The following is a 19,467-nucleotide window of genomic DNA, read 5'->3' on the forward strand; positions in this document are numbered from 1 at the left end:
GAATGTCACTATTTTGTCAATTTAAAGGAAGAATTAATGGCTCTTATTGAAACCTCCTTATTTGAAATAAAAAATATTTGTATAGATTGTTTGATTGGTGTTTGATTTATGCCATCTCAGCATAATGGTTTAGAAGATATATAATATATGTTTAAGCACCAAACATTTTATATATTCATATGTCCTTGACATAAAATATTTGTCCATGATATAAAATGTTTAAGATAGCTAGATAGTTTTCGTTGAGTAAATAATGAAATATCATGCACCCTTCAAAAAATATTAATCCATAATGTAACAAACATCTATATATATACAAACCTGAACTTTTCAACTAAATTCAAAATGTACTGTCTCAATTTGTACTTCCTAAACTTATTCATGATGAAATAAATAGCTTTCATAAATTTGGCTTTCCGTCTGGCAAGACCTCCTCTCCACATCTATAATAGAAAAAAACAAAAAGGTAAGAAAAAGAACTAGGGGATTAATGAAGCTTGCATAACTCTGTCTAAAACAAATTCACAGCAAGAAGAAAAATTGAAATAGATCCAACCTCAAGGAATGATTTTGTCCAAGTTTATCAAATTGGCCAAAAGTAATAAAAAACATTTTTCTCTCAATTATTAGCTGATTTCTACTTTCCTTGACTTGCTAATTTTTTTTTAGTATAATTTTATAATCAACCTGTACTTCATTTCATCTCAGTTCCTTATTGGTCAAAATTCAATTGTGACATCAAATAATTCTTGCTCTCCTCAGAATTTGCTATTCTGATGTAGTTCAATAATAGTAAACCTTGTACTGTAGTTCAATAATAGTAAACCTTATACTGTAGTTCAATAATAGTAAACCTTATACTGTAGTTCAATAATAGTAAACCTTATACTGTAGTTCAATAATAGTAAACCTTGTACTGTAGTTCAATAATAGTAAACCTTATAACTGTAGTTCAATAATAGTAAACCTTATAACTGTAGTTCAATAATAGTAAACCTTATAACTGTAGTTCAATAATAGTAAACCTTATAACTGTAGTTCAATAATAGTAAACCTTATAACTGTAGTTCAATAATAGTAAACTAGTTCAATAATAGTAAACCTTATAACTGTAGTTCAATAATAGTAAACCTTATAACTGTAGTTCAATAATAGTAAACCTTATACTGTAGTTCAATAATAGTAAACCTTATACTGTAGTTCAATAATAGTAAACCTTATAACTGTAGTTCAATAATAGTAAACCTTGTACTGTAGTTCAATAATAGTAAACCTTATAACTGTAGTTCAATAATAGTAAACCTTATACTGTAGTTCAATAATAGTAAACCTTATACTGTAGTTCAATAATAGTAAACCTTGTACTGTAGTTCAATAATAGTAAACCTTATAACTGTAGTTCAATAATAGTAAACCTTGTACTGTAGTTCAATAATAGTAAACCTTGTAACTGTAGTTCAATAATAGTAAACCTTATACTGTAGTTCAATAATAGTAAACCTTATACTGTAGTTCAATAATAGTAAACCTATCATTACCTTTTGTAAGAAAACTATAATCCCTGGCAACATCTTGTCTCTGGCCTCTTCTAACTGAAACAGGGTCTGTGGTGATCTAATGAAAACTTTGGATTTTCCATAAGCTACATCATTTTCATAATTCAATGTTCTGATAATGGTTTTAACTCCATCTATTTCATTTCCGCGGAATGTTGGCCATGTATGACTTGTCAGGCACTTATATCTAAAAAAGTGACGTACTTATGAAAATGTTTTGCGAAAATGAAGAGATTCTGCCTTTTTTGTGGCATCATATACTGTGGTTTCATTACTATTATTCATGGGATACCAATTTCTCGTTGATTTTGTGGGTAAAGGTGAACCACAAATTTAAATATTCAAGGAAGTACAAATTTTCTATAGGCTTGTGTGCTATCTTATTCAAAACCATGAAGTCATATATCCACAAAAATGCAAGTTTTCCTTAATCCACGAGATTAAATGAATCCACAGTAGATAAGATGTTACGTTGAAAAGCTATATAGTGTTTCAAATGGAATCACTTTCCTAAGAATGGTTGAAAAGAATACTTTTAGACTTTAAAACAACCTACCTTCCATCCATCCCACAGAAGACATTACAGATAAAACTCTTTACTAACCATTCTAATATATTGTCCTATTCATGTGTGGTGTTTCATCACTTCAAACAATACACACAAAAGTTTAAGTAAGCAAACTTCACAAAATGACACCCCCTGTCTTGCAAGTAAATGATTTTCAAGGAGAAACCCCAAAATAATTTGGATCAAAAAACAAAATAAAAGGTGCACTTGGAATATGACAACATGCATGTCATGCAAAAGTAGACCCCAAATATCATTCAGATGAAGAAATAAAAATAAGAAGTGTAAGCATATCATGCTCCACTAGTGCACTTAACTTATATTTATCTGTAGAATATCGGATGAACAATGACAAAGAATAAAAATATCTACTGTAAATTCAAAAATTATTGCGACGTTTTTATTAATGCAAAAAATGTGACAGTATCAGGTTTGCAATAATAAAAACTTGTATTCATAATTTCAGGAGCAATTTTCCTTCACAAAATTTTTGCAATCACATCAATGAGATCTCACATTTTTACCAGTTATCAGTGATTCCTATAAAAAGTGCACACATTAACTTCCAAATACACAGTACTTGAAATAGTTATACCTTTACTAATGAATGCACTAGAAAATAAGTAGATTAGATTTTTTTAAAAACAAATAGATCACTTTAAATATACAGGGAAAAATTGTCAGGTGCACATTAATTTGGCACATATTTATATATGACTGTTTAGAACAACTTACCTTTGCAAAAATCTAGAGTAAGGAGCTCTGTAGGCAAAACCAGCTCGTCTGACACGAACATTTTCTAATAATCCTAGGTAAAGAACTTGATGTTTGACACGCTGCTGATCAAAGACGCTCGGTGATTTAAGGTCATTTGGTTTTACACATCTCACATAATGTGGTTCCTTAAATGAAATTCAATATTAAATTACCTTGTTTTTTCAGAAAATTATAAGAAAAATCTGCATTCAGGAATTAACCATCTACAGTCGATTCCGGTTATTTGCATAGCCTATTTGTCAGACAAAATTATGCAATTAAGCGGAGTATGCTTATATCCGAAATGCCAAATTACGGAGTCAAATAACATCGATAGTACAGATCAGTAAAGGAAATCCCTGAAGAAAGATGAACGTCCATAATCCACTTACAACATATTGAATGCTTATTTATTCTAATAAAAGTTATGTGTCTAGTGTTGTACATGTTATTTTATTTTGTATTCTTTCAATAAAGTTTATAAACACATTTTGTTTTAGTTTATTTGCGTACCGACTTTTCCTTTACCTGAGATACGAAAATAAAACTAATTGTTCTAAAAATAGATTTGTTTCTATGACCCGGATGTACAATGTACATTGTTACGCTTTGATTAAATTAACTGTTTAACAATACTACACAGTTTATAATCATTTTAGACAATAAATGTGTACTAAACTGCCTTTGATATGCAGTATTTACCGCTTGCACAGTGATGTAACACTGTTTCTTTAACCTCGTTAGTTTCGTATATGCAAAGCAGTTAACAGGTAATGGGGCCCTGTACGGGTTATTTGCAGGACACGAGTGTTGAAAGAGAGAAAATATAATAATTAGAAGTTGATTTTCTTTTCAAAAAATATTAAAAATAAAAGATTGATGAATAAAATTCTTCAACCATATATAAATGCCCTGTAATATTTAACATAAGTGTAGATCACCCCAAGCCGAATTACGAGAGTACACATTGGATAATGATCGATAATTAACAGGGGTTATTGTTTTTAAAATTCACCCCAAATGTAATCTATGAACAATGTTTGAAATCCAATCAATAATTAACACCTTTTGAGATAGATTGGACGTGTTTTTACAACAATCACCTGTTTGACATTTTTATGACCTCGAGGCTTAAAATAGAACATGGGAAACTTTACCTGTGTACACATCGAGGCTTATTTTATAATCATATAAACACGAAAGAAACTGTTTTAAAACTTTATTTAGATAACACAAAAGTAAATATGAAATAATAACGAAAATTATGATGCATTCATGAAAAATATACTTACCAAATTGCCGTTTCCGGTCAAAAATCTCGTCAGTTTTAACTAAGCATATCTAGCTGGCGAATATTTTCTATGCAATTAACCGAAAGGCCACTTGTAAGGCTATGCATATAACCGGACAATTTAACATTAGATGAATGGGAAATGGTTTTGTGCAGGAGAAAAGTATGCAATTAACCGAATTATGCTATTAAGCGGTATGCAATTAAGTGGAATCGACTGTATTGATCTGTATTAGAAAACAATTAATGAATGACCTTGTGTAAAATCAAGAAAAAATTTCTATGAAAGTTTAATGAAATCGTTCCTTTGCTATCTTAAACCAATTAAAATTCTTACAATAATGAACTAGGAGGAAGCTGTATCTTAATGTCTGTAAATGTAAATTACAAATATTCAAATCCAGTTAGTTTTGCATACCATTAACTTATTACATCAGAGGTATCTTTGTTTTGGCAAAATAAGCAAGCCAAAGGGTTATGCCTGGTAGTAGGTTGGATATATCATTAGCATGTTGGCATTGGCCTCAGACTTACATTTTATCTTGGAAACCTTAAAATGTTGTAAGATTTTATTTCATGCATTTAATTTGCACCAAATAAAAATGAATTCGGAAACCTCACTAAAATGAAATTAAAATCTTGGATTAAAAAGGTTAATATTTCTTATTAAAAATTAATCAATCATTGCTTTTCTTTACAATTTTTCTAAAAATGTGTCTGTTAATAATCAAATCATAATCTTTAATTATAAACTATGAAATCCTGTACTATATTGTCAACTGCATGTGAAGCAACTAATAAATACTCAACAGTTACAGGATAGGAAACACATTGAAAAGGAAAAATAACAACTTTATCCACTGAAGAAAAAATCTACCTAAAATAATACCTACATCTAATTATGAAAATATCTATCTAAAGTAATACCCATACACTAACCTTACAAGCTAAAATATCTACTAATGCTATGATAGAATTTTTGAAGCTTGTTCCTGCTGTTATTGGTCTCTTAGTGGTCTCAGTGATGTGCTGTTTACCTTCTGGGAACATTTCTTTTAGAACCTGTTCTTTGCTTTATAAAAAAAGAAATTTAAAAATAATTCTCATCCCCAAAAATACACTAAAATGTTTTAAAATAGTTTGAGTATTGCATATGGAATGTGATATACCTTTAACTAGAAAAGGCACCTTGATCTTTGGATCAATATAAAAAAAAAAAGGGAATTACAATATATGATATTCCTTCATATTATAAAAGAGTAACTACTTCATTCCTTCAAGGGTTAAAATGTTCAGTAATCATATATAATATTGTTTAATTTTAGTTATCCTTTAACATTTGAAGGATATTACACCTAAAGAAAAGACAATCAGCTGTCTGAAAAACAAATTCAGAACAACATCTGATTATTCAATATAAAATCTTTTGGAGCGGAGGTATAAGTATGACAGAGGGCAATCACAGGCTACAGGCTCCTGACTCTGGACAAGCACGTTAGAATTTGACAAGGTTAAACATGTTTGTGAGCACCAATCCTCATCATTACCTCTGACAGTCTAAGAGCACAACATTAAAATATAAACAGTATTAATCAGTTGGAAAAGGCTTGGTGAATCATCAGATTGGTTCTAAGCACAAAAAAACATAACAATGACAAAAGACACAAAATACCTGCCTTAATGTACTAAATTTCCCTAGGTAATTTAAACCCCAATTTCACCTCATGAATAGACCGTGTTTTCATAGATTGAACTATAAATTGTTGCACCTCCAACAGATTTAGTGTAAACATCATAAGCAGTCTGAGAAAGCATGACCTTGTGCAATGCCAAATACAAGTATCTACAAGATGTAGGACAATAAGTGTTAATAACTAGATGGTAATACATAATTAGTAATGTATTTAAAACTATTGAAAATAAAATCAATGTTAGTGCTGATTATGACAATATTCAAAAAGCTTAATGACCACATAGTACAAATAGCCTAACTAATGGATGTTAAGTGATGGTAAAATTTATCCAGATGTTATAACAGATAAAATAATGTGAACTTACCTATTATACAGAAGTCGTTTCCAATCCTGGAACAAAGTATCTTTATTCTTATCTATAAAACTTTCTACTGAGTACACGACATCACCAGCATAATGTTTAATTCTGAAATCTCTCTTGTGTTCCAATGTCTTGTCAGCTGGCTGGAGCTGAAAGTACAAATATAAATAGTATAATATATTGAGTGCAACCTATGATCAATCAATAATAGTTTTTTTATATATAACACTAAAAAATTGCATTTGATTTAGAAAAACTTTAATTTTTCTATTAAATAATTCATGTTTCTAAAATAGTTTATGTACAACTTACAGCTCTACATGTAAAATGTTCGTGTTTGGCAAGTTTCTGTGACATGGCTGTCAAAAACATCTGAAAAGAAAAGCATCATTCAATAAATTTGGATACAATGTATATACAAAACTGAACATATGATGCCATAAAATAAACATAATTGCTACCATTTCATAAAATATTCCCCACCACTGTGTACTCAATGGTATAAATAATAGACTGTTGTACAACAGCTTTTCAGACAACATTGACACATATGACAGGGTTTTATCTTATGGTTTCATGAAAGTAGCATTTACAAGTGGTGAGTATGCTGTAATAAGCTAAGCATAGCAAAAGTCACACAACTCCAGCAGAAATTGTCAAATCAAAATGATGGTGTACAGTAAGACAACTAAACATAATGACAAACAATCATACCAAGTATGAAAATTTTCTGTCAAAAGGTCTCAGAGGAGTTGTGTTCACAATGTGTTATTATGTTGCAAAAGTCAAAACAGTTTTTACAGCAATCAAGATTTTACTTAGGCAATAAAGGTAATGTGTTCTACAAGAATCACCAGTCCTTCACCTTTCATTTGATACCTAAATTACCAAAATATATTCTACTTAGTTTAATATTTACATCTATGTGTAGGAACTATTTTGTTTAAAATATGTACTACTTTCCAGTATGTTCTTTTTGACCAGACCTGATTTAGTGGTGTTACAACCTGCAAAGTCTTATCGAAAATATTTTGCAAAGAATTCTGCTCAAACTGGTGCTAGGGGTTGTCTCAAACTTCAAGTGAGTTGAGAGCTTTTTGCTCCATGTTGAAGGCCTCACTGTGACTTTGAGAAAAGTAACAGCAATAAAAGCGCTGTTCCTTTGCTTTTTTTGTGTTTTTTGCTGTGCATGTACTGATTTTGTGTCATGGATGGATACCCCATATCCTTTGTTTTTCTATTTCATAAACTCCTGAAAACCACAAGAGTAATTCCTCAGCATCAAAACATGACCTCAACTTTGTCATGAAAAAACACATTAAATTTTAGATGAAGAAAAGCAATAAAAGTACTGATCCTTTGGTTTTGGTTTTGTCGTAGCAAGTGAAGGGATGTCATATCTTAATTACAGTACCTTCTTTCCATTCTAACAATTTTCAATTTTATTATTTAATATGCATACCTCATCAGTGACTTTCCCTACACTGAGACAAGCCTCATCCAGTATTGCCAGTACTCCTTTATGTGCTTGTTCTACTAAATCACAGATGATTTTGTTGTTGAAGTATTCTATATGAACCCATTTGATCCCTTCTCTCATATACTCCTCTTGTTCTTGTTTTAGAACAAGTTCTATAAACAATTGTTGTAATTTCTCATTGCAGTAGTTGATGCAGAATTGTTCAAAGCTAAAAAGATATTAAAAAAAAGTATATTAAGGCTACCAATTCAGCTGAGGAAATGTTCAACACAAACTTATTTCATGTAAGAAATCAGTGGAGCAGGACAAAATCCCCAGGCAAAAGCCTCAGTTCAAAGTCTGTAAATATAGAAATATATCATGTTCTTAACCCAATTAATTCAGTCCTTCCCCGTGATCGACTCTCCCACTCGCGAGGGCCTGAACTCTTTATACGATAAAAACGCGTTCTTTGTTTGACTGTCTCCCTTGTCTTGCATACAACATCCATGTGTAGTGTTATAGACTGACATTGATGAGACATATGAACTTTACTATTTTTCATATCTTGTTTAAACATTCAGTTTATATTGTAACTAAACTTCTTGTAATAGTGCATATTTAATAAATTTGTTAACTTCATGTGTAGTTTTCTTTTCAATTTTACAAAAAGGAACTTGAAATTAATACATTTTTGTATTAAGGAATTGAATGCTTCTTTTCATAATTTTATTGGGGTGTAAAAGCTTTGACTGAAGCACATTTAGTATGAATCGTGGAAGTGCTTCATATTAACTAGAGGCTCTAAAGAGCCTGTGTCGCTCACCTTGGTCTATGTGCATATTAAACAAAGGACACAGATGGATTCATGACAAAATTGTGTTTTGGTGATGGTGATGTGTTTGTAGATCTTACTTTACTTAACATTCTTGATGCTTACAATTATCTCTATCTATAATGAACTTGGCCCAGTAGTTTCAGTGAAAATTATCTTGTAAAAATTTACAAAATTTATGAAAATTGTTAAAAATTGATTATAAAGGGCAATAACTCCTTAAGGGGTCAATTGACCATTTTGGTCATGTTGACTTATTTGTAGGTCTTACTTTGCTGTACATTATTGCTGTTTACAGTTTATCTCTATCTATAACAATGTTCAAGATAATAACCAAAAGCTGAAAAAATTTCTGAAAATTACCAATTCAGGGGCAGCAACCCAACAACGGGTTGCCTGAATGGTCTGAAAATTTAAGGGCAAATAGATCTTGACCTAATGAACAATTTTGTTTTGAAAGATTTGCTCGAAATGCTTTGGGTTTAGATATGTGAGCCAAAAACAGCATTTTACCCTATGTACTATTATTAGCCATGTCGGCCATCTTGGTTCGCGGGCAGGGTCATCAGACACAATTTTAAAACTACATACCCTAATGATTATTGTTTACAACTTTGGTTAAATTCATCTTAGTAGTTTCAGAGAAGATTTTTGTAAAAGATAACAAAAATTTACGAAAAATTGTTAAAAATTGACTATAAAAGGGCAATAACTCCTTAAGGGGTCAACTGACCATTTTGGTCATGTTGACTTATTTGTAGAACTTACTTTGCTGAACATTATTGCTGTTTACAGTTTATCTCTATCTATAATAATATTCAAGATAATAACCAAATACGGCAAAATTTCCTTAAAACAAGAAATGATTGTAACAGGATGCTGTTACGAAGTCTCCCAAACGAAGCTCCCATAATTCGTAATTCCCAGGGTCGCCTGACATTGGGCTAAGTCCAGTGAAAATTGGTTTGGTCCAGTAAAGTTATATGCATTAGTGATGCCTGGGGACTAACCCTGTATATCATTCAAATCATCTTGGCATGACAAACCAGAATATATATGGTTTAGGGGTGGGGATCTCGACCATTTACAAGATATTATAACTTTCTCAAATGGCAGGGGGTCGGGATGACCCCTGGGGACTAACCCTGTATATCATTCAAACCATCTTAGCATGACAAACCAGAATATATATGGTTTAGGGGTGGGGATCTTGACCACTTACAAGATATTAGAACTTTCTTAAATGGCATGGGGTGGGGGTGACCCCTGGGGACTAACCCTGTATTTCATTTCATGTGCTTTGTCATGACAAACCAGAATATATATGGTTTAGGGGTGGGGATCTCGACCGATTACAAGATATAAGAACTTTCTCAAATGGCAGGGGGTCGGGATGACCCCTGGGGACTAACCCTGTATATCATTCAAACCATCTTAGCATGACAAACCAGAATATATATGGTTTAGGGGTGGGGATCTTGACCACTTACAAGATATTAGAACTTTCTTAAATGGCATAGGGTGGGGGTGACCCCTGGGGACTAACCCTGTATTTCATTTGATTTGCTTTATCATGACAAACCAGAATATATATGGTTTAGGGGTGGGGATCTTGACCATTTACAAGATATTATAACTTTCTCAAATGGCAGGGGGTTGGGATGACCCCTGGGACTAACCCTGTATTTCATTCAAACCATCTTAGCATGACAAACCAGAATATATATGGTTTAGGGGTGGGGATCTTGACCACTTACAAGATATTAGAACTTTCTTAAATGGCATGGGGTGGGGGTGACCCCTGGGGACTAACCCTGTATTTCATTTCATGTGCTTTATCATGACAAACCAGAATATATATGGTTTAGGGGTGGGGATCTCGACCAATTACAAGATATTATAACTTTCTCAAATGGCAGGGGGTCGGGATGACCCCTGGGGACTAACCCTGTATATCATTCAAACCATCTTAGCATGACAAACCAGAATATATATGGTTTAGGGGTGGGGATCTCGATCATTTACAAGATATTAGAACTTTCTCAAATGGCAGGGGGTCGGGATGACCCCTGGGGACTAACCCTGTATATCATTCAAACCATCTTAGCATGACAAACCAGAATATATATGGTTTAGGGGTGGGGATCTTGACCACTTACAAGGTATTAGAACTTTCTTAAATGGCAGGGGGTGGGGGTGACCCCTGGGGACTAACCCTGTATTTCATTTAATGGGTTTTATCATTTAGAACATTTTCAATTAAAAAGATTGTGTCTATGACAAACGGTTTTCAATTGATAATCATTTGAAAATTTTAAAAAATAAAATCCCATAGGGTTCTATAGTAAAACCCTCTTTTCTTTTTGCCCCTCAAAATACCCCTTTGTAAACCCCATTGCACAAACAAAACCCTGATTGCACCACTAGACTTGTTAGTCTAACATATTGTGAAATCCTAAGTTAATCTGACAAGCGGTTTTGGAGAACGGGTGCGGACAAGTTCAAATTTAAAAGCGGCGGAAGAGGAAGAGGAAGAGGAAGAGGAAGAAGAATAATAATAATAATAAGAACTGAGCAAAAACAATAAGTCTTCCCAAACTTCGTTTGGGAGACTTAATTACTAATTCAGGGGCAGCAACCTAACAACGGGTTGTCCGATTCATCTGAAAATTTCAGGGCAGATAGATCTTGACCTGATAAACATTTTTACCCCATGTCAGATTTGCTCTCAATGCTTTGGTTTCAGAGATATAAGCCAAAATCTACATTTTACCCCTATGTTCTATTTTTAGCAATGGCGGCCATCTTGGTTGGTTGGCAGGGTCACCGGACACATTTTTTAAACTAGATACCCTAATGATGATTGTGGCCAAGTTTGGTTAAATTTGGCCCAGTAGTTTCAGAGGAGAAGATTTTTGTAAAAGTTTACGGACGACGGACGACGGACGACAGACGCCAAGTGATGAGAAAAGCTCACTTGGCCCTTTGGGCCAGGTGAGCTAAAAATGTGTCACTGGACAGTGAGGTGTTGTCCATTTTGGAAATGATACTGACAATTCATTATTAACTTTTACTTTCACTTTCATTTTAACGTCAAACCTATTATTGTGACGTAACGTCTTGTTAAACTTTTTGTAACCCCATATGAACCTGATTTTATGTACTTCAGCATTTGTTTCCTATCATTCAATTGTCCTGAAGATGCCACCATAAGTGGTGAAACATGTTAACCAGAATAAAGCATTTATTTGCAGTAGTCCAGGATGTTCTTGTCTTTTTATAGTTTTATATACTAACTTAGTCAAAAATTGTGTATTGAGTTGTGTCCTAAAGTCTCAGCTAAACTTGAATAAACTGATCTAAAGATATAACCCACATATTTTACAGTTCATTTGTGCATATTAACCTAGACATGAGAAGTATTGAGAACTATATATTCCGTGATTTTCAGTATAGATTTAGCTGCTAACTTTCTACATCATGACTGGAGCAGCTGATTTCTTGGGAGAAAATTAGAACAAAAGATGAACAGCATTTGTGTTAGGGTTTTAATTCTGTTTATTTGATGAATAAATATCTTCCAAAATGAAAATTAGTCCCCATGAAAATGAATTTAGAAACAAGACCACAAAAAAAAATTTATGTTTTTACAGTAATTTATCATTTGAAAAGTTACCTGTTATTGTCAAAAATTTCAAATCCATAGATGTCTAATACTCCAATAACTGTGTTTTTACCCACAAGTCTCATTCCACTGGCTTTTGGATCTATGGCTTCATTTATTCTCTGTACAATCCATGTAAACATTCTATCATAGGTTGCCTACAAGTACCATTTGCCTTATTATATTCAAATGTGAATATGTCAACTGTCCCTAATGGTGTTCATTCTTACATTAATTTATTGATGGTTGCTTAACGTCCAGTGTTCATTCTTATAGAAATTATTCCAATATATTACTCTCAGATTTTTTCTGACACAATTGAAGATTTTATTTTTTAAGTTTGTTCTATGAAAAATCTATTTTTCTATTGAACATTGCTTAAGGTTTATTAAGAGCTTCATGCATCCTATCTATTCTTTAAACCCTTAGTGTATAAAATAATATTGATAATTTAATAAACCTTAATAACTTTCCACAAAAAAAACTTGGATCTAGAATTGCCAACATACCTTGGCATAAGCATCTCTGGCATACATAGCTTCTGATACGGTTAAACCTTTCTCTACAACCTGTCCTCCAGCGGCTATTACACGAGAACAAAGTGCCTTCTGTAATTCATCTGGTGTCACAGATAACAGATGAGCAATATTACTAAGCAATTTTTTGTCACTAATTCCAGCCATGTCATGATCATCTACAGCCTCATAACTAGTATTTCCCTTAAAGCATAAACAGCAATTATATATTTATAGTCAGTAAGTTGGAACATCTGGTTAGATTGATACATGTATTTGTGACTGGAAGAGTTATCACACTTATGAAAAGAAAATTAGTAAGGATTCAGCAGAAACCTGTGTGTCACCTGTGATTACTGCTGTCAGTGTAAAAGTGTAATGTTCACTGCCAAAAACATAGTCCATTTATCAGTAAAATATGAAAAAAAAAATGTTTTTCTTTAAATGCTATTTTGGATCTTAAAATAGCTTCTATCTAAGTTTCAAAACATTCCATGAAGGTTTAACAAATGTCTAAAAATATTTTAACCCAAGACTGTATCTTAATGTTGAATGCAAAAAAAGCAAGTCCACTTTTTCAGTATAATATTAAAAATGAAAAATTTATTTTCAAAATTTTGCTTTGGACATAATCCCTTTATCCCAAAAAAAGATTCTGCCAAAAGTTTCATAAAATTCCATGAATGTTTAATAAAGTTAATTATGTCTAAAAATCTTGAACACCAGACTTTTATCTTAATATTAGCTGTCAAAAAAAACTTAGTCCTTTTATCAGTAAAATACGGGAAGCTTTTTTTCTAAATTTTGCTCTAATGATCTTAAAAAATCTTCTGTCCAAATTTCATAAAATTTCATAATGTTCTGACGAAATTATTGATGTTTAAAACACCTTTGACCGCAGACAGATCCTAAATGTTGCAGTCACCGCCTAGGAAATGTAGGGTAGCTATGTCTCAATATCACTACAAAATGTCACAGGCTCCACAAAAATGTTTATATACAAAAATCTTTCTTCACTTTCTTTAGGTTAAAAAAGGAGATTATTATACCATGAGGCATATTATTACATCAAAATTTTCAACATCCAATACTCCAGTAAATTTGTCTTTAAATTTAGTAAAATATGTTACTTTCATAAACCATATGATTCTTTTTTTTAAATCTTATCTATTTGCATAAATAGTTAAAAGTCAAATTCCCTACAGTACAGTAATGTCTTGTACAACTTTTTGTTTTTTCAAATTCGGTATTTCATAGCCATAAAACATATATCTTACAAGATTTAACACAGCAGATAAGATTTTCCACAAAGCTTCAGCCTGATCAAATCCAAAACCCATAGTCTTCATGGCATTCATTACAGATCTATAATCTTCCCTGTCATTTATTGTAGCACACTGAAATGTATATATATTATTCAAACATTAGTTTTACCTCTCAATACAAACATTTATAATTAGCTCTGAAATTTACTAAAAATAATCATTTAAAAAGTCTATCCTATTTATTGTTTAATAATAGCAAAAACAAAAAGACATTGTCAACCCAAAAACAAATAAATGGAGAATGTGTCTATGGGCCACAGATGTCCCTGTTTGTAAATGTGCATGAGTCAACTTCCACATACAGATGCAGGATTCACGTAGTTAAGACCATTTTGTGATTATAAGCATTGTGTATAAGTTTCATATCATTTGGTTGAGGCAAGTTAGAGAACGGAAACCAATTTTGGGGACGTACACAATGGACAGACAGGACAGACAGATGGACAAGGGTATACTTAATGCTCCCTCCGCTACGGCTGGGGCATAAAAATGTTGCCAAATTTGTTGAAAACTGGTTGCTTGTATCTTTACACAATGATAATTACTTTGATGTTCATTTAAACTTTCTTGATCATTTTTTTTTCTAATGACCAATTTGAAATTGACTAATCTAACACTTTTGATTTTGATTTTTTTTTTTTTATTGAAATCCCCATTCTCCACTAACACAATATTATCTCTGTAAACCATGAATTAATTTCACAGTTATGCTTAAAATTTGCTATAGAGTTTTTCTTTTTTTTTAAAGCAAAAATAAGATATGGTGAAACTATAACATATGGGTAGAAGTGGTGCGTTAAACATGTTAAATGATTAAATTCCCCTCGAAAAATGAGAAAAAATTCTTCAAACAATTTCATTATAGCAGGTGCACAACTTCAACATATTTGCAATCTTTCTGTGAAGTTTCAGGGATCTGGGTTGAAAACTGAAGGAGGAGTTGATTACACAGATGAGGTACCCACTTTTCCCCACCCACCCACCAACATCACCATACTATAAACCCATTTTGGACGTTTTCCAACTTGGTCAAAATATATAATAAACTGTTGACATAGATATGTCTCGCCTGTCTACATAAAATTCAGAAAAAGACAATCCGATGGACAGCAACATGGTTTATTAATTCAATCGCTGGACCATTATCTAGTGGGCAGGGCCTGAACATAATTGTCAAACTGATATGTACTGATAGGAATGCAACTTCATACACAATGTCATTGATCTATCACAAGTAGTTCAGACTGACTGAAGCAGAAAACTTAACATTGAAAATTGCTTTTTAATTCAAAGTCACTGGACCACGAACTAGGGACAGGGCCTCAAAATAGTCGTCAAACTGATAGAAATGCAACTTTATACAAAATATCATTGATCTATCACAAGTAGATCCTATCAAATTAACTTAAGCAGAAAACTTATGTCCGATGGACAGCAACATGGTTTATTAATTCAATCGCTGGACCATTATCTAGTGGGCAGGGCCTGAACATAATTGTCAAACTGATATGTACTGATAGGAATGCAACTTCATACACAATGTCATTGATCTATCACAAGTAGTTCAGACTGACTTAAGCAGAAAACTTAACATTGAAAATTGCTTTTTAATTCAAAGTCACTGGACCATGAACTAGGGGGGACAGGGCCTCAAAATAGTCGTCAAACTGATAGAAATGCAAATTTATACAAAATATCATTGATCTATCACAAGTAGATCCTATCAAATTAACTTAAGCAGAAAACTTAACATTGAAAATTGCTTATTGATTCAAAGTCACTGGACCATGCACTTGGGGATAGGGCCTTGAAATAGTCGTCAAACTGATATGTACTGATGGTAATGCAACTTTATATTAAATATCAACAAGAGTGCACACGCTGAAATGTCTCGCCTTCTTTACTAATCATTGATATTATGTTGATAGTCCTAAATATAAAGCTTTATTACAACTGTCACATAAACTTAACATTAACCAAGTAAACTAAACATTGACCAATGAACCATGAAAATGAGGTCAAGGTCAGATGAACCATGCTAGGCAGGCATGTACAGCTAACAATTCTTCCATACAACAAATATAGTTGACCTATTGCTTATAGTTTAAGAAAAACAGACGAAAACACAAAAACTTAACACTGAGCAATGAACCATGAAAATGAGGTCAAGGTCAAATAAAACCTGCGTGACTGACATATAGATCATAAAATATTTCCATACACCAAATATAGTTGAACTATTGCATATAGTATTAGAAAAAAAGACCAAAACTCAAAAACTTAACTTTGACCACTGAACCATGAAAATGAGGTCAAGGTAAGATGACACCTGCCAGCTAGACATGTACACCTTACAATCATTCCATACACCAAATATAGCTGACCTATTGCATGCAGTATTAGAAAGAAAGACCAAAACTCAAAAACTTAACTTTGACCACTGAACCATGAAAATGAGGTCAAGGTCAGATGACACCTGCCAGCTAGACATGTACACCTTACAATCATTCCATACACCAAATATAGTAGACCTATTGCATACAGTATAAGAAAAACAGACCAAAACACAAAAACTTAACTATAACCACTGAACCATGAAAATGAGGTCAAGGTCAGATGACACCTGCCAGTTGGACATGTACACCTTACAGTCCTTCCATACACTGAATATACTAGACCTATTGCTTATAGTATCTGAGATATGGACTTGACCACGAAAACTTAACCTTGTTCACTGATCCATGAAATGAGGTCGATGTCAAGTGAAAACTGTCTGACGGGCATGAGGACCTTGCAAGGTATGCACATACCAAATATAGTTATCCTATTACTTATAATAAGAGAGAATTTAACATTACAAAAAATCTGAACTTTTTTTTCAAGTAGTCACTGAACCATGAAAATGAGGTCAAGGACATTGGACATGTGACTGACGGAAACTTCGTAACATGAGGCATCCATATACAAAGTATGAAGCATCCAGGTCTTCCATCTTCTAAAATATAAAGCTTTTAAGAAGTTAGCTAACGCCGCCGTAGCCGCCGCCGCCGCCGGATCGCTATCCCTATGTCGAGCTTTCTGCAACAAAAGTCGCAGGCTCGACAAGGATCTATCACAAGTAGTTCCTATCAAACTGACTTAAGCAGAAAACTTAACAATTGTTGACCTTGTCGACGCCTGACTTGTCCCTGTCGCTGTTACCGGAAAAGCAATCGCTATGTCTCACATTCCATGACTTTTGTAACAGGCGAGACAAAAATTGTTGCTTGCAGAGTATTAAAAATTTACCTTTGGTTCACCACCTTGGTTTATGTAGAAATATTTTTTTGGATCTCTTGTTAATTTCAGTTCTGATAACTTCTGGTCATTGGCACCAAATATAAGCTGAAATAATAAAATATGAAAACATGAATCGAACATAAAATTTACACATTATTTTGTCAAGTGTCTGAAGTGCATTATATTTCCACCCCTAAAGCTTCATAACATGTTTTGCAGTATATTTCGTTTTTTTTTCCTTTGCCATACCAGCAAATAGCTTCAATGTATAAATTCTCTTTTGAAACATCTTGGCAACCCCATCAGTGCAATGCAGACAATATCTGTTCTTGGTAATAGGAATTTGATCATTTATTCTGCCTTATATGCAAAATTGATATTCTTTTGTTGATGGTTAAACTCATTATTTCTTATGTTGTTTTATGTACATTCCCTATATTTTGTTCTATAGACTGTGTTTCACAATAGATTTAATGAAATAATAAAATATCTGTGTTCCAATGTCTCCCTGCTAATGCACATGTTTCATTTGTCCAAGAGCAAAAACTCCAATATATTTTTTTAGGGTTCCTTTACACTTTCCATAAATAACCTACAAAAAAAGTAGGCATAAGATTGCTTACAATCCAATTTCTATTTCCAAGAGGTATAACACATGCAAAAATAGTTGATTATAGAAATTGTCAAAGACCTTGTTAATATAAAATCTTATGCTGATCTGACAAGATAGGTGTGAGCGTGCTTGTGTGTGTGACAATGCAATTTTCAATATAAACAAGAAATGATTGTAACAGGATGCTGTTACGAAGTCTCCCAAACGAAGCTCCCATAATTCGTAATTCCCAGGGTCGCCTGACATTGGGCTAAGTCCAGTGAAAATTGGTTTGGTCCAGTAAAGTTATATGCATTAGTGATGCCTGGGGACTAACCCTGTATATCATTCAAATCATCTTGGCATGACAAACCAGAATATATATAGTTTAGGGGTGGGGATCTCGACCATTTACAAGATATTATAACTTTCTCAAATGGCAGGGGGTCGGGATGACCCCTGAAGACTAACCCTGTATATCATTCAAACCATCTTAGCATGACAAACCAGAATATATATGGTTTAGGGGTGGGGATCTTGACCACTTACAAGATATTAGAACTTTCTTAAATGGCATGGGGTGGGGGTGACCCCTGGGGACTAACCCTGTATTTCATTTCATGTGCTTTGTCATGACAAACCAGAATATATATGGTTTAGGGGTGGGGATCTTGACCACTTACAAGATATTAGAACTTTCTTAAATGGCATAGGGTGGGGGTGACCCCTGGGGACTAACCCTGTATTTCATTTGATTTGCTTTATCATGACAAACCAGAATATATATGGTTTAGGGGTGGGGATCTTGACCATTTACAAGATATTATAACTTTCTCAAATGGCAGGGGGTTGGGATGACCCCTGGGGACTAACCCTGTATTTCATTCAAACCATCTTAGCATGACAAACCAGAATATATATGGTTTAGGGGTGGGGATCTTGACCACTTACAAGATATTAGAACTTTCTTAAATGGCATGGGGTGGGGGTGACCCCTGGGGACTAACCCTGTATTTCATTTCATGTGCTTTATCATGACAAACCAGAATATATATGGTTTAGGGGTGGGGATCTCGACCAATTACAAAATATTATAACTTTCTCAAATGGCAGGGGGTCGGGATGACCCCTGGGGACTAACCCTGTATATCATTCAAACCATCTTAGCATGACAAACCAGAATATATATGGTTTAGGGGTGGGGATCTCGATCATTTACAAGATATTAGAACTTTCTCAAATGGCAGGGGGTCGGGATGACCCCTGGGGACTAACCCTGTATATCATTCAAACCATCTTAGCATGACAAACCAGAATATATATGGTTTAGGGGTGGGGATCTTGACCACTTACAAGGTATTAGAACTTTCTTAAATGGCAGGGGGTGGGGGTGACCCCTGGGGACTAACCCTGTATTTCATTTAATGGGTTTTATCATTTAGAACATTTTCAATTAAAAAGATTGTGTCTATGACAAACGGTTTTCAATTGATAATCATTTGAAAATTTTAAAAAATAAAATCCCATAGGGTTCTATAGTAAAACCCTCTTTTCTTTTTGCCCCTCAAAATA

General features: G+C 33.3%; 1 protein-coding gene across 4 annotated transcripts in view; it reads right to left on the minus strand.

Moving 5' to 3' along the window:
- LOC127728447 (unconventional myosin-Id-like) overlaps positions 1-19,467 on the minus strand; it is a 62,919-nt gene that overhangs the window by 16,947 nt on the left and 26,505 nt on the right. For all 4 annotated transcript variants that reach the window (XM_052235826.1, XM_052235825.1, XM_052235824.1 and 1 more), the window contains 11 exons: positions 17,313-17,408; positions 13,977-14,096; positions 12,694-12,903; positions 12,197-12,342; positions 7,689-7,914; positions 6,539-6,598; positions 6,230-6,375; positions 5,111-5,243; positions 2,860-3,026; positions 1,539-1,743; positions 322-443 (listed from right to left, as the gene is read on the minus strand). In XM_052235826.1, the coding sequence (XP_052091786.1) occupies positions 322-443; positions 1,539-1,743; positions 2,860-3,026; positions 5,111-5,243; positions 6,230-6,375; positions 6,539-6,598; positions 7,689-7,914; positions 12,197-12,342; positions 12,694-12,903; positions 13,977-14,096; positions 17,313-17,408 (1,631 nt within the window). The remainder of the gene's footprint in view (positions 1-321; positions 444-1,538; positions 1,744-2,859; positions 3,027-5,110; positions 5,244-6,229; positions 6,376-6,538; positions 6,599-7,688; positions 7,915-12,196; positions 12,343-12,693; positions 12,904-13,976; positions 14,097-17,312; positions 17,409-19,467) is intronic.

This window comes from Mytilus californianus, unplaced genomic scaffold (assembly GCF_021869535.1).
Source record: "Mytilus californianus isolate M0D057914Y unplaced genomic scaffold, xbMytCali1.0.p SCAF_2, whole genome shotgun sequence".
Lineage (NCBI taxonomy): Eukaryota > Metazoa > Mollusca > Bivalvia > Mytilida > Mytilidae > Mytilus > Mytilus californianus.